The sequence below is a fragment of the Chlorella variabilis genome, assembly GCF_000147415.1.
Source record: "Chlorella variabilis unplaced genomic scaffold CHLNCscaffold_19, whole genome shotgun sequence".
In the NCBI taxonomy this organism is placed as follows: Eukaryota; Viridiplantae; Chlorophyta; class Trebouxiophyceae; order Chlorellales; family Chlorellaceae; genus Chlorella; species Chlorella variabilis.
In genome coordinates, this window is record NW_005435069.1 from 183,921 (window position 1) to 197,229 (window position 13,309).

At 71.1% G+C, this 13,309-nt stretch overlaps 3 protein-coding genes across 3 annotated transcripts in view; 1 reads left to right on the top strand and 2 right to left on the bottom strand.

The window, feature by feature from the left end:
• CHLNCDRAFT_137280 (hypothetical protein) overlaps positions 1-2,329 on the bottom strand; it is a gene marked incomplete at both ends in the record, with an annotated part of 5,749 nt that extends 3,420 nt beyond the window's left edge. Inside the window, 6 exons of the mRNA XM_005845083.1 lie at positions 175-277; positions 515-640; positions 927-998; positions 1,175-1,283; positions 1,497-1,621; positions 1,880-2,329. Coding sequence (XP_005845145.1) covers positions 175-277; positions 515-640; positions 927-998; positions 1,175-1,283; positions 1,497-1,621; positions 1,880-2,329 — 985 coding nt within the window. The remainder of the gene's footprint in view (positions 1-174; positions 278-514; positions 641-926; positions 999-1,174; positions 1,284-1,496; positions 1,622-1,879) is intronic.
• A 225-nt stretch (positions 2,330-2,554) lies between these two features.
• Positions 2,555-6,659, top strand: CHLNCDRAFT_137281 (hypothetical protein; the record flags this gene model as incomplete). The annotated part of the gene is made up of 8 exons (XM_005844974.1): positions 2,555-2,633; positions 2,906-2,997; positions 3,181-3,264; positions 3,532-4,745; positions 5,017-5,089; positions 5,394-5,600; positions 5,765-5,858; positions 6,088-6,659. 8 exons carry the CDS (start codon positions 2,555-2,557, stop codon positions 6,657-6,659), a joined length of 2,415 nt encoding a protein of 804 aa, XP_005845036.1.
• A 3,025-nt stretch (positions 6,660-9,684) lies between these two features.
• On the bottom strand, positions 9,685-12,048 carry CHLNCDRAFT_137283 (hypothetical protein; the record flags this gene model as incomplete). Its single annotated transcript, XM_005845084.1, has 9 exons — positions 9,685-9,803; positions 9,965-10,082; positions 10,254-10,318; positions 10,506-10,636; positions 10,794-10,883; positions 11,118-11,188; positions 11,379-11,487; positions 11,687-11,814; positions 12,007-12,048. The coding sequence occupies 9 exons, from the start codon at positions 12,046-12,048 to the stop codon at positions 9,685-9,687; spliced, it is 873 nt and encodes a 290-aa protein (XP_005845146.1).
• Positions 12,049-13,309: the final 1,261 nt, after the last annotated feature.

Below are 13,309 nucleotides of genomic sequence, written 5' to 3' on the forward strand. Positions count from 1 at the left end.
CTGGTTGACGGGCAGGGGCAGGGGCAGGGGCATGCGCAGGGGTGCCACCGTGTGTTGCTGTGACGCGGTCACCGGCCGTGGCCTGGCTGAGAGCGCCTGGGTGCCTGGGCACCTCGGCCTGGCTGGTAGCTCTGTGTATGCACCACACCGAGCCGCCGCCGCCAGCCCACCCACCCACCCACCGCAGGATTTCGTTGCCGATGGTACCCTGCCCGGCGATGGTGTAGGGGTCGTCGTATGGCGCGATGAACACAATGCCCTCTGCCGCCGCCCGCGCCTGCAGCAGGCAGGCAGGCACGCGGGGCAGATGGAGAGCAGGGGATGCGGCACGCCCCCTGCCTGCAGCTCTGCCCCAGAACTAAAGAGTGCTGCCGTCCAGCGCACGGCGACTGGCCGGCCCTATACGCCATCAGTGGCGCGGCTGTTCGCAGCCGCCGCCCTCTGCACCGCAGCCCCCAGCTGCCAGCGCAGGTGCCAGCCGCCAGCCGGGCGCCACACCTGCCAAGCCACCCACCTGCGCGTGCGCCTGCGCCTCCTGGTAGCTCTCCCCGCACAGGTCCACAGCGCCCCCCAGCGCCCGCACCGCCTTCACCTTGATGTCGGGGGTGGTGGTGGGCATGCAGATGACAGCGTGGCAGCCCTGCATAGAGGGAGGGGGGGGAGGGCGGGAAGACAGGAGGGCGGGACGGAGGGGTGGGTGGCAGCTTCCTGCGGGTGGAGCGGTGGCGCGCGAGGGATGGCAGCAGCGGGGGGATGGCGGCAGCTGGCGGCCGGGGGGCCCTGCTCCTATGCTCGCGTGCCAGCCGCCAGCAGGCTACCCCCCTGCCCTGACCAAGCAGCCAGCCAGCCGGCCAGCCAGCCCGTGCATCCCGCTGGCAGCTGGTGCCACCAAGCCAGCCACACCCAGCCACGCCCCACGCACGCACCAGCTGCTTCGCCGCCAGCGCCACGCCCTGCGCGTGGTTGCCTGCTGAGGAGCAGATGACGCCCTTGGCCAGCTGCGCAGCAGGGGGCGAAGCAGGGGGGCGGCAGACGGGCTTCAGCACACAGCCCGACATGGCCCGCAGCCAGCTGCAGCCAACGTGGTGGCGGCAGAGGCGCGCTTCCGTCCTGGGCATTTTGGTTTTGCATGCCTCCCGGCGGCGCACCGCCAGCAGCGCCCCCAGGCCCGCACCTGCTCCTCAGTCAGCTGGGCCATCTTGTTGTAGGCCCCCCGCAGCTTGAAGGACTTGACGGGCTGCAGGTCTTCCCTCTTGAGCAGGATGGTGTTGCCGCACGCCTCGCTGCAGCAGAGGAGATTCAATGGCGAGGTGGAAGGAGAGGAGAGGGTTGTGAGGAGGAGGGGAGCGGGGAGGGCAGGGGAGCAGGCACGGCGGCATGCGGCAGCATCCGGCCAGTGCACACACGCCGAGGCCGCCTCCGCTGCGGCTGCCGGAGGGCCACACGCGCCGGCCGCAGGCTGCCCGTGCTGCGCCGCCAGCCCCCCCGGGGCGTACCTCAGCTTCTCGGCAGCTTCCAGCGGCGTCTCCACCGCCACATCATACACCTTGGCGGTCAGTACCTCCCGCAGGTATCCCCCCGCCGTGTGCCGCCACTGCATGCCCGCGCACCCCGCCGCCGTCTGCGCAGCAGCAAGTAGGGGAATGGAGAGTTGCGTGGGGCATGGGCAGCATGCGCCGGTGCTGGCAGCAGCGGCCCGTCTCCTTGAAACCCTGCCCCAGCTGCAGCGCGACGGCGGCGATGCCGCGATGCTGGCTGTCCGCAGAAGGTCGGGGCCCCCTCTCTCGATGCCCCTTGATCACGTGTGCCCCCTGCCCGAGGTGTGCTCACGCGGCCTATCATAGCGGGGTGCCTCTAACACCTGGGGCCCTCAGCGCACCTGGCACTCTGGCCGGGAGCAGGCGGCGCAGCGGAAGACGTCGACGTTTGACAGCGGCTTGCCGCGGGCTATGTAGCTGAGCTCCCCCGGCTGCAGCTGAAACTCCTCTGGGTCCCGCACCAAGGGCTGCCGCTGCTGCTGCTGCTGCTGCTGCTGGGGATCGAGCGTCGCTGCTGCCGCCGCCGCCGCCGCCGCTGCACCGGCGCCGTTGCCGTTGCCGCCCTGCTGCTGCCGCTGCGCCTCGGTCAGGCCGTCGCCTACCACCGCCGCGTGCAGTCTGCTGCCTCCCAGGCGCCGCTGGGCGCCCGGGCTTTCGCCCAATGGACTGCTTGTGGAGCGGTGCACCTGGTTGGGCAGCGGACACGTGAAATGGCGTGTGTATCTGCTGCTGCTGCCCGCCCCCGCTGCATCCTGGACCGCTCGCTGCCTGGGGCCGACTGTCAGCGCCATGCACGGCCGCTGCAAGCTGGCTGCCTGCATAACCGGTGTCGCTGATGTGTGTACCAGTGATGTGATCAGTCCCGAGGACGCACAAAAGCCTTTGGGACGTTCTGGCGGGCCGGGGGCCAGCCGCCGCTCCTGCTGCGACCTGACGCAGCACGAGTGCACCCACTAGGCCTGCTGGCTCCTTTGCGATGATCGGCGATCATTGGAAGTGTGCCTCACGCAGCCACCATGTTTTTCGAGGGCTCCATAGCAGAGGCGATCGCAACCTCGCGGCGGGAGGTCAAGCCCCTTGTTGTGCTGCTCACAGGTGAGCTCCAGAGGGGTATTCATGCCAATTGGAAGCTTTCTAGGGCCTGCGCAGGGCGCGGGCCGGCAGCAGGCCATGCCCAGCTCCTACAGCAGCGAGTTGGGGCGCTGCTGGCCTTTGCACTGCGCCAGGGTAGCACCCCGAGTGCCTACAGTAGCCTTGCAGGCCGCTGGTGGCGCGCTTGCCGAGCCCTGCCGCTGGGCGCCGTCGCTGCCGCCGCTGCCGCCGCCCTCGGCCTCCCTCAGCAACCTGTCCCTCTCCCCCTGCAACAGGCTTCGACCAGGGCAGCCGCCAGGTGCAGGACGCCCTGATCGAGCTGGGGCAGGAGGAGTTTGCGGCCGGCTCCATCGTTCTGGCGCTCGAGGTGCGGCGGCGTCACCACGGCGGTAGCCGGGCGTCCCTTGCACACCACCACGCTCTTCTGGCTGTCCTCATCCCAGGCCGCCCGCCCCTCCATGCTCCCACCTGTCTGCCAGCCGTGTGGCAGCTAGCCTGTCGATGCAACCATCCCCGCCTCCCTTCTTTCTTCCTTCATCCCGGCGCGCAGGATGACCTCACCAACACTGACCGCACCCAGTTTGCCGACGCAAAACACTTCCGCGCCTTCTGCCCGGTGGAGGCGCTGCCCACGGTGAGCCTCAGCCGCCAGCTGGCGGCGCCGGGGGGCTGGCGGCGGGCCAGGCAGGGCAGGCAGGGCTGGCAGCCGGCCGGCCCGGCCCGGCCTGCTGCGCAGCCCGTGCTGCGCGCTGCTTTCTTTCTTTCTTTCTTTCAGCAGCAGCCGTGGCCCGCAAGGGCTTGCCTCACACCCGGTCTGTCACACCGAAGCGCCGTCCTCGCCGATGCCACCTTTCTTTTTTTTACCTCGCTCCCTTGGTTGCCCCTGGCGACCCGCCCGCAGGTGGTTATGGTATCGCCAGCTGGCGCCACGTTGGCCAAGGTGGCGGGGGTGGCGTCTGCCGCGCAGCTGCGCCAGCGCCTGGCCGACGCATACGCCGCCTTCCGCACGCAGCAGCTACAGATGATGGCGCTGGCAGTGGCCGCCGCGGCGCCGCCGCAGCCGCCGCAGCCGCAGCCGCAGCCGCAGCCGGCGGCCGCCGCGGTCGCGCAGGCGTCGGCTGCGCAGGCGGGGTTTGCGCAGGCGGGGTCTGCGGCGGAGGCTGGGGATGAGGCCATGGATGATCTGCCGGACTTAGTCGAGGATTGGGAGGAGGAGGAGGCGCCGCCGGCCGCGGCCGCTCCTGCTGCTGCTGCCCCTGCACCCGCCGCAGCAGCAGCGGCAGCAGCAGCAGCAGCAGGGGGAGCGGCAGCGGCGCCAGCGGCGGCCCCAGGCTCTGCGGCGGCGCCAGGCTCAGCGGCGGCGGCGGCAGAAGCCGAGGCGGCGGCGGCGGCGGCGGCAGCTTCCGAGGAGGTTCCGCCGCCCGACCCGGCCTCCCAGCCGTACCGCCTTCAGTTTAAGTTCACCGATGCCAGCGTGCTGCGGGGCGACTTCACGGCAGCTTCCACCCTGGCCCAGGTGTTTGCCTGGCTGGACGGCCAGCGCGCGGTGGCGGGCAAGTGCCGCGGCTTGGCATACGTTCTGGTGCAGGCGGCGCCAAGGGTGGTGGTAGGCGCCGCCCAGGAGGGCCTGGCGTTGGCGGCGGCGGGCATCCAACCCCGCACCTCGCTGCAAGTCATCCCTCACGCGGCGCTCGGCCACCGCCCGCCCCAACCCGAGCCCACACCCGAGGCCGCACCCGAGCCGCAGCCCATGGCTGTGGATGCGCCGGCGGCGGCGGCGGCGGAGCCGTCGCCTGCGGCTGCAGACACACGGCAGCAGCCCGCGGCGACGGCAGCGGCCGGCGGCATCGCAGGCGTGCGGGGGCAGCTGCAGCAGGTGCGCGCGGAGGCGGCGGCGGCCTCCGCTGCGGCTACGGCGGCTGCGGCGGCTGCGCGGCCCTCGGCTGCCCGCCGTCCGCCGCCCGCGGTGGCTGCACCCGCGCCGGCGCTGCCGCCGCCGTCCGAGATCCAGCTGCAGGTGCGGCTGAGCAACGGCGACGTGCTGCGCCGCGCTTTCCAGCCGGATGCCAGGCTGGCGGCGGTGCTGGACTGGCTGGATGCGGCCCGCACAGACAGGTGGGGGCAGGGCAGCGCAGTTCAGGCTCATCCCCCTGCATGGGTTTAAGGGCCGGCCGGGAGCTTCAAAGCAGGGCCTTGTGCCCCAGCTGCGTGCCGGCAAGCCGCCCTGTTGTTGGACGGACGCTGCCGCGCCGTGCCGTGCTCCGTTGCAGCTCCCGGGTTGGCCGAGAGAGCCTCCTGCCGCACACACACACCGCCACTGCCACACGCTGCCACTGCCACACTTTACCTTGCTCTCGCCCTCGCCCCGCCCGCCTGCGCGCTGCAGGGGCGCCTACAAGCTGTGCCAGACCTTCCCCAAGCGCGCTTTCTTCTCCGGAGACCTGGGCAGGACGCTGCTGGTGAGCTGGCAGGGCGCTGTACTGGCGGGGAGCTGCAGGCAGCACAGGCAAGCAGCAAATGGCGCCGCCGACCGCCCATCCCATGCGTCAGCCAGCCAACGGCGCCGGCAGCAGGGCCCCGGGCGGCTAGCCCCGGGTGGCTTGTGTTGTGCAGCGCCTCCAGCGCTCGCCCTGCCCTGGCCTCGCCGCCGGGGCCCCAGGCGCCCAGGCCTTGCGCCGCAGCTGCTGCCCGGCGCGCCTCCCGCCTCCCCACCGCCTCACATGCGTGCCCCGCCCTGCGCCGGCATCCCTTGCATTATTGCAGGAGCTGGGCTTTGATGCCCGCACCTCGCTGCAGCTGGAGCTGCTGCCGCCGCGGTCCAAGGGCAAGCTCGCCGCGCCGGCCGCAGCCCCGGCCCCCGCCCCCATTGCCGCGGTGCAGTCCAGGGCTGCTGCTGCGGCTGCTGCGGCGGCGGCTGCTGCGGCAGCAGAGGCCGAGGCAGCCAAGCTACCTGACGTGTATACCCTGCAGGTGGGGCATGTGTGTGTGTGTGTGTGTGTGGCGGAGGTGTGGGCGGAGGGGTGTGGGGTGGGCAGCTGTGCCCGGCGCCTGCCGCTGTCGCCCCCACATCCTTGTGTTTGCCTGGCCTACACTGCCGCTGCGTCCCACCCTCCCTCCGTCGCCCCCTGCCGCAGTTCAAGCTGACCAACGGCGAGCAGCTGCGCGGCAGCTTCCCGCCCGAGTCCCGCCTCCAGGAGGTGTGCCACTACCTCGACTCGCACCGCACAGGTGAGGGGGCAAGGACGCTTTCCAATTGGAGGGTCGCGGGCAGGCTTGCGTTCCACCCGCTGGCCGGAGGTGTGGGGTCTGGTTTGGGGGGCCGGGCTTGAGACCGGTCGCTGCACCCATATTTTCAGAGCTGCATGCATGTCGCTTGGATGGGAGGGCCCCCGCTGGTGCCTGCACGTCCCCTGCCACCTACCGACCTGTGCCCCGCACCTGCACCCCTTTGCTGCAGATGGCGGGGTGCCGTACCGCCTGGTACTGCCCTTCCCCAAGCGCACCTTCCGGGCGGATGACCTGCCGCAGCAGCTGCACTCGCTGGGCCTGCAGCCGCGGCAGCTGCTGCTACTGGAGCCGCTGGGTGGCGGCGCCGGGGGCGGCGGCGGTACCGGCTGGTCCCTGCGCGGCGCCCTTGGTACCGCAGCTTCCTACTTCAACCCCTACAGCTACCTGCGCGGCGGCGCGGCGGGCACGCCACGCGAGCAGGCCGCCGCCGCCGCGGCCGAGGAGGTGCAGGCGTCGGCGTCTGCGGCGGCGGCCGGCACGGCTGCGCGGGGGCAGGGCGCCGCACCGGACGCGCTGCTGCCCTCCGGCGGCGGCGGCGGCGGCGGCCAGCAGCGCGGCGCGCGCAAGCGGGCCCTGGGCGGCGCTCCGGCAGCCGCCGCGGCAGGACCCAACATCCATACCCTCGGCAGCAGTACCGGTACCGGCAGGGAGGATGGGCAGGACGACCCGGGAGCCAACAAGTACTGGAACGGCAACTCTACTGAGTTTGGGGGGCCGCCGCCGCCGCCCGGGGAGCAGTAGAGCGGGCAGCGGGGCATGCGCATGCGCAGCAGCTGGGCAGCAGCTGGCAGCGCGGGCCCAGCCCTGCTTTTCGGTTGAGAGAACGGCCCCGGTGTGCGAGATGAAACTGCGTGCGCCAGGTGGCGCCCAACAGAGCCTCTGGCTGCGCCCCTGGCTGCGCCCCTGGCTGAGCTCGATTGCAGGGAGAGAAGAGCAGCGATGCGTGGACCGCATCGGTCATGCGCCGGCTTGTAAGAATGGGTTGGATGGGTTGCGGTCGCCAAGGATGCAGGGGAGATGAGCGGGCACAAGAGACGTGAGGGGCTCACCCCCCCAGATGGCTGCGCTGGAGCGTGCACGCAGCAGAGGGGCCCCGATGTGCAGCACATGGGCACAGGCAGCACGGCCGGGGAATGGGTATGCCTCAGGGCTCCTGAGGGGCGGGGGGGCTCCAGCTGCTTGCTGTGGGTGTGGGCGGCTGCCACTGCTCCCCCTCGCCTCCGGGCGCCGCGGCCGCGGTACCGGAGCGCTGCTTGGGCTGCGACAGGCCGGAGAGGCGCTCCAGCTCCAGCGGCTCTGCCAGGTCGGCAGCTGTGGAGAAGCTGCCGGCGCCGGCGGAGGCGCCGCTGCCCATCTGCGGGACATGGCGCGCGGCAGGTCGGCGCTGGGTGAGCTGCAGTAGAAAGGTTGCCTCCCAGCCGAGGGCAGGTGCTCAGGGCAGGGGGTGAGATACAAAACGCACACGTGCTGGGGCAGTGTCGCTGCAGCCCAGAGGGGTGCCCGCTCACCTCCACCCCCTGCACCTGCTGCTCCTGCCCCCCCTCCGCGCCAGGCGCGGCGGGGCCCGCGGGCGGCGGCGGGTGGCGCGGGTAGCGCCAGCACAGCAGCAGGTTGAGCAGGGAGAAGGCGAGCCCCAGGTAGTATGTGGTGGTGGGGACCAGCAGCTCGCCCTTGGCCGCCTGCAGGTACAAGAGGGACGCGGCGCATCGAGCCATGCCCGTACCGCTGTACTGCATGCAGGGACGCTCCTTCCAGGCAGGGTCGCACATATTGGGTGGCAACACGGACACACATGGCGTGCATGCGACAAAGAGCTCTGCACCAGAGCCTGCCGGCAACGGCCCCCCATCAAGCCCCCCAGCAGCCGACCACGCGCGGAAGGCAGGCGCACCACAAAGTAAGTGAGCCACAGGGCGCAGTTGGCGGCGGCCATGGCGGAGTTGGCCAGGTGGATGGAGGCGGAGGAGCGCTGGCGCAGCACCTGCTTGGGAGGGTGCACGGCCGGCATGTTAACTCTTGCAAGCTTGGGGTACAGGCTGGGGCGACCTGCGGGCGGGCCCCTCGGGAGCCGCCCTCGCCTTCTTTGTCATCCAGACGTGTTTTGGCGGCGCCCCGGGGCCCTCGCCGCCCCCGGCTAAGGCGTCCCCAAGCCGCCCAGCACCCTAGGGTGATGCCGGCCCGGGTGTAAAGGTTGGTGCAGGCGCAAAGGCTGGTGCGGTGTGGGGATGGGGGCCCACCTTGCGGATGGTGCAGGGGAGGCTGGAGTAGTACAGGACGGACCCCGTGTTGGCCGCCACCGCCCACACCCGCTCCACGGTGCGCGGCGCCCAGCCAGCCAGCGAGCTCAGCGTGCCCAGCACGAGCAGGACCGACAGGTAGGCCAGCAGAAGCACCGTGAGCCGGTCCCGCACCTGCGGGGCGGTACCGGTCCGGGGGCGGGGGTGCAGGGGGGCAGAAAGAGAGGGGCGAGCATCGCACGCACGTTCCAGCCTGGCAGCTGCAGCGGCAGCCGGCCCCGCGCCGTCGACCGCGGCCTGCGAGCTGGCATTCGTCCTGGCTGCCCCCTCAGGCTGCCATCAGGCGGGACAGCGAGGCATACTGCTGGCATCCAGCAGCCGCCCGCAGCAGGGCGCAGGGCAGCAGGCAGCAGCAGGCAGCGGGCTGTACAGCCACATATGGCTGTATGCTGTATGCTGGGGCGCCCACCCGCTGCTTCATCTGCCCCGCCAGGATCACGGTGTTCCCGGTCGACACCAGCAGTGCGACGGCGGAGCTGCACGCGCGCCAGGCAGGCGCAGGCCGGGCAGCAGGGCGCGGGGAGGGCGGCATGGCGAGGACCCTCGACAAGCAACAGCAGCGGGCCTGCCCCTGGGGGCTGAGCGTCGCATGGGAGGCACGCCTGCCGTGGCCCCCGCAGAGCGCGCTCAGCACGCCGGTCCTGCCGGGGTGGGGCCGAGGAGCGCCCCCAAGCGCGGCGCTCGCCTGCATGCGATGTATGGGTCCCTGGAAGCCAGCGAGTAGCTGAACCAGCTGACGGCGTTGCAGACCAGGACCACGGTGGGCAGCGGGTTGTACTCTGCAGGCCAAGGCAGGCAGGCAGGCAGGAGGTACGGAGGCAGGCAGGCCAGGAGGCAGGTGGGCAGCCTGCGTCGGCGCCAGCAGGCTGGGGCTGCGAGTGTGGAGAACGGCACCGCGGGCGCCTGCATGCATGTACCTCCGATGTCCCGCTTCTGCCGCGTGCGCCAGATCTGCACCGCAGCAGGCTGGCAGCTGATCATGACGGCGGCGGCCAGCAGCGGGAGGGTAGGCAGCAGGGGGCCACGCCACGCCCGCCTGCCAGCGCACCGTGCGGGTGGGCGATGCAGACATGATGGCGAAGAGCACCACGCCAATGGCTGGCACCACATTCTCGACCAGGATGCGCCCAGCCCCGCTGCTGTGGTCGGCCTGGGCCCCCATGGCGCTTGCCAGGAGCCTTGGACTGGCGAGTGAGGCGGAAGAGAGTGCCACCAGTGGTGGGGGCCTTGGAGCTGCGCGGCAAGAGGGCGCCGGGATGCTTTCTCGCCGGGGAGGAAAGCGCACGGTTCTAGGTTGACCCTGCTCTCCGGAGCGCTGCCTTACACGGCATACTATAATAAACATAGAAACGATACATGGCACAAGATACATGACTGCAAAAAGCGCGTGGGGCGGCTGCATGCAGGAGGTGCCGCATAGAGCGCGGCCAGCGGCACGAGGCGATGGTCCCATCGCGCCTGCGGGCCCCTCAGGGGAACTTGTCGCGGGGCGGCCAGGGGAAGAGCAGGTTGGTGGCTGCCTTGTAGGCCTCGTACTGCGGCTGCCCGCCGTACCGCTCCGCGTACGAACGCTCCAGCGGCGGGATGCCTGCGGGGCAGGCAGGGGGGCCGCATGCAGTGAGCGCTGGAGCACACAGCGCCGCTGGTGCGACGCTGCCACGGGACAACCGGCCGCCGCGCGGCCGGCGCACAGCACGCGGCGCGGGCTGGCGAGAGCTGGCCGGCAGCTGCAGCGGTACAGCAACGTACCGGACAGGTGGCGGATGAGGAGGTAGGTGAAGATGGGGGAGGCTGCAGCCCAAGGGCAGCGCACCCACACCGCGGGGCCCGCCATCACAAACAGGCCTGCCCACACACACATCTCGCCCTGCGGGGGAAGCAGGGGGTCCCGCAGGGGTCTGTGCGTGTGGCGCAGCAGGAGCGCAGTCTGCGTGTGTGGCGTGGGAGGCACGGGAGCCACAGGGATCGGCGACAGAGCGGCCCGCAGGCGAGAGCAGCCGCCGGCGAGCCCTGCAGCAGGAGCCCTGCAGCCGCTCACAAAGTAGTTGGGATGGCGGGAGTAGGCGAAGAGGCCCACGGGGCCCATGAAGCGACCCTGGTTGGCTGCGGGCAGGAGGGGCGGGCGGCGAGGCGGCAGGAATCTTGGGTGGGGGGCAGGCGCGCTGGGGGCCTAGGCCTGCAGAGGCTGAAGACAGCGTGGCACGCGAGCCCGCAGCGGCAGCGGCAGCGCCGCTCCTCGGGGCATCCCCACCAGTGCGCCGCGGCCGAAAGTGAGTGCTGCTGCGCCCACCTGGGTCGCTCTTGAAGCTGAACTTCTGCCAGTCCGCCACGCTCTCCACCAGCAGCCCGCCGCCAAACAGCAGCAGCCCGGCGGCCAGGGAGGGCGAGAAGGCGAGGCGGTGCGCGGCGGGGGCGGAGCGGCTGCGGGGAAGCAGGCGTGCGCATGGCAGGGTGGGATGCGGACAGGGTACTGGCTTAACATTCTAGATTCGCCAAGACGAGAGCTGGGGACTGGAACGCTCAATGTAGCGCACTGGCACTGGCAAGGGATGTGTCGCTGCAGCGCCACGCAGCGCACCTCAGGGCATGGGCCGCGGTGACGGGCAGCATGCAGGCCCAGGCCCACAGGCCCTGCATCGTCCAGAAGAACAGCAGGCGCAGCGGGTAGCTGCAGGGGCGGGCGCGGGGCGGGGAGGCAAGCAGGAAGGGCGGCAGGCACCCAGTCAGCCGCGCCGCAGAAGGAAACTGATGCGCACGCATGCACGCTGCTCCTTGCAGCCAAGCGCGCACATGCACCCGCACGCAGCGAGCAGCTCCCGGATCCTGCGCAAGCTAGCAGCGGCCAGCATGCAACCTGCGGCGCTCCCTCAGCCCCAGCCCCGCCCCGCTGGAGCCCACTCACTTGCTGGGCCCCGTCAGCAGCGTCTCCTCGGGCTGCTGGAAAAACTGATCCAGCCGGGCATCCTTGCCGACCTGCGGTCCAGGCACAGGCAGGCGGGCAGGCGGGCAGGCAGTGGCGCTGCTGGGGCTGCTGGGGCGGGCCGCTCGGCGGCGCCACAACCCAGGCAGACAGGCTGTGCCAAATCTGTGGCTGCCCCCCTGGCACGCAGCCAATGGAAGCCAACGCGAGGCCAGGCATGGGAGGTATATGCGAGCAGCCCACCTGGAGCACGCGGTAGAAGAGGTAGCCCCCCAGCCGCAGCGCCCAGAGCGACACGCAGCCCGCCAGCAGGGAGCCGCGGGAGGGCGCCAGCAGGGGCGTGCCCATCGCCCTGCGGGCAGCGGCGGGTGGCGGCGCCAGGCCAGGAGCGCACCGGCAGCCTCAGCGGCAGGCTGGCTGCTGCTTGCAGCGCCTCCTCGGGGTCTTGCCTCCCACCCCACCACCGTCACCTCTGCGCCCAGCTGTAAGCTGACGCCGCCGCACGCCCACGCACGCCGCTGCCTGGCGCGGGCAGCCGCTTTCTTCCCCACCTGGCGGCGGCGGCGTGAGTGGCCCAGGCGCTGGCGGCAAAGGCCGCCGTGCCCGTCAGGTCTGTGATCTTGTGGCTCTGCGTCACCGCAGTCACCAGGAATCCCGCCGCATTCGTGGCAGCCACCACCTGGCGGGCAGGGCGCAACACACGGGCCGGGTGAGCACGCAGCGGAGGGTGGGCGGGCGCCGCCCTGCACGCCCCGCCCCGCCGCCCCGCGGTGCGACACTGAATGGCGGCCGTGATGGGCGTCGCTCGATCAGAATTGGCAGCTGCAGTCTGACAGCGCATGTCCAGGGGATGGGAGGCCAAAACGCTCACCTTGGCGCTGTGCTTGAGCGCGGCCCACACGATGCCGCTCATGGCTGGCGCGGCGGGCGCTGCAGCGGCGGTGGATGCTAGCAGGGAGGCGATCATTGGTGCTGGAGTGCGGGAGGCTAGCTGCAAGAGGGCTGACGTCAGCCAGGCAACCGGGAAAGACCTGCAGGCAGCTGCGGGAGCCCGATCCCCCTAACCTCGCCCGTTCGCTTGCATGGATTCGATGGGCCTTGACTGAAGCCCCATAGCCCGTGTCGCAACCAGCCACACCAGACCGACATGTGCCGCATATCGCCGCCGCCAGTCTGCAGCTGACAAGCGGGCCGAATGCCCTGGCCTTCCTAGACTTGGCGCGTTACATATACAGGGCTGCATCGATCACAGCACGGCTATAAGTCAAACCGTGACTAGCAAATGGTTGGTACGATGGTCGAAAGAGCGGTGTTCCTGGCTGCTCGCTCGCGGGCGCGCCTTCAAAGCCGCGCTGTTGTGCATGCGCGAGCGGCGGGGGCTGTGCATCTTGCCGTCAGTTGATCAACATGGGTGGGGCAGGGGGGCGGCGCAAGGTGCCTGGGGCCAGCTTGTGCTCGCCGCAGGGCCGTGAAGGGCGCCGTGCCGCCGCCGCCGCAGCCAGGGCGGCCCCGCCGCGACCTCGTTGTATGCTGCAGCAGGTCGAAAGGGTGCATTCATGAGGCAGCGAGGTGTGGAGGGGTTCGGGAGCAACCTGGGCAAGCTCTGGGCGAAAGGGATCTTCACCTGGAACCAGGCCGGCCGGCGACGCCGCCGGGGCTGCCTAGCGCTTGCCCTTGGGGCTCTGCCCACCGCTGCCGTGTTGCCAGCAGTAGGCCTGGCCCTCCTGGGCCTTGCGGCTGCACTGCTTGTTGTCCTTTTCCTTGACCGCCTGGCAGCGGGGCTCGCCCGTGGGGAGGGTTGCGGTGGGCTGAACCATCGTGTTTGGCTGGGGAGGAGGTGAGTGTTCAAGCAACCAGGTACAGGCCCGAGAGGCCTGTGCGTTTGTCACCAAGGTTGCTCTTTCCTCCTCCTCGCATCCTGGCCGAGAGATCAGGCACGCTGGCAGAGAGCGGCAGGCTCGGATGCACCGCTGCAGCTTTGCCACGGCAAGGGAGGAGGCCCCGGGCGCCGGTCCCGCCGCCGCCCGCCGCCGCCGGGGAGGCTGGCAGGCACTCATCCCTCACCGGGGGTGCGGCAGGGGCGGCAGCAGCAGCTGCAGGCTTGCCGGCGTGGCCCACTGCAGCGGCGGCCGCTCGCCGCTCCCTGATGGGGCCAAAGAAGGCGCAGCACAGGC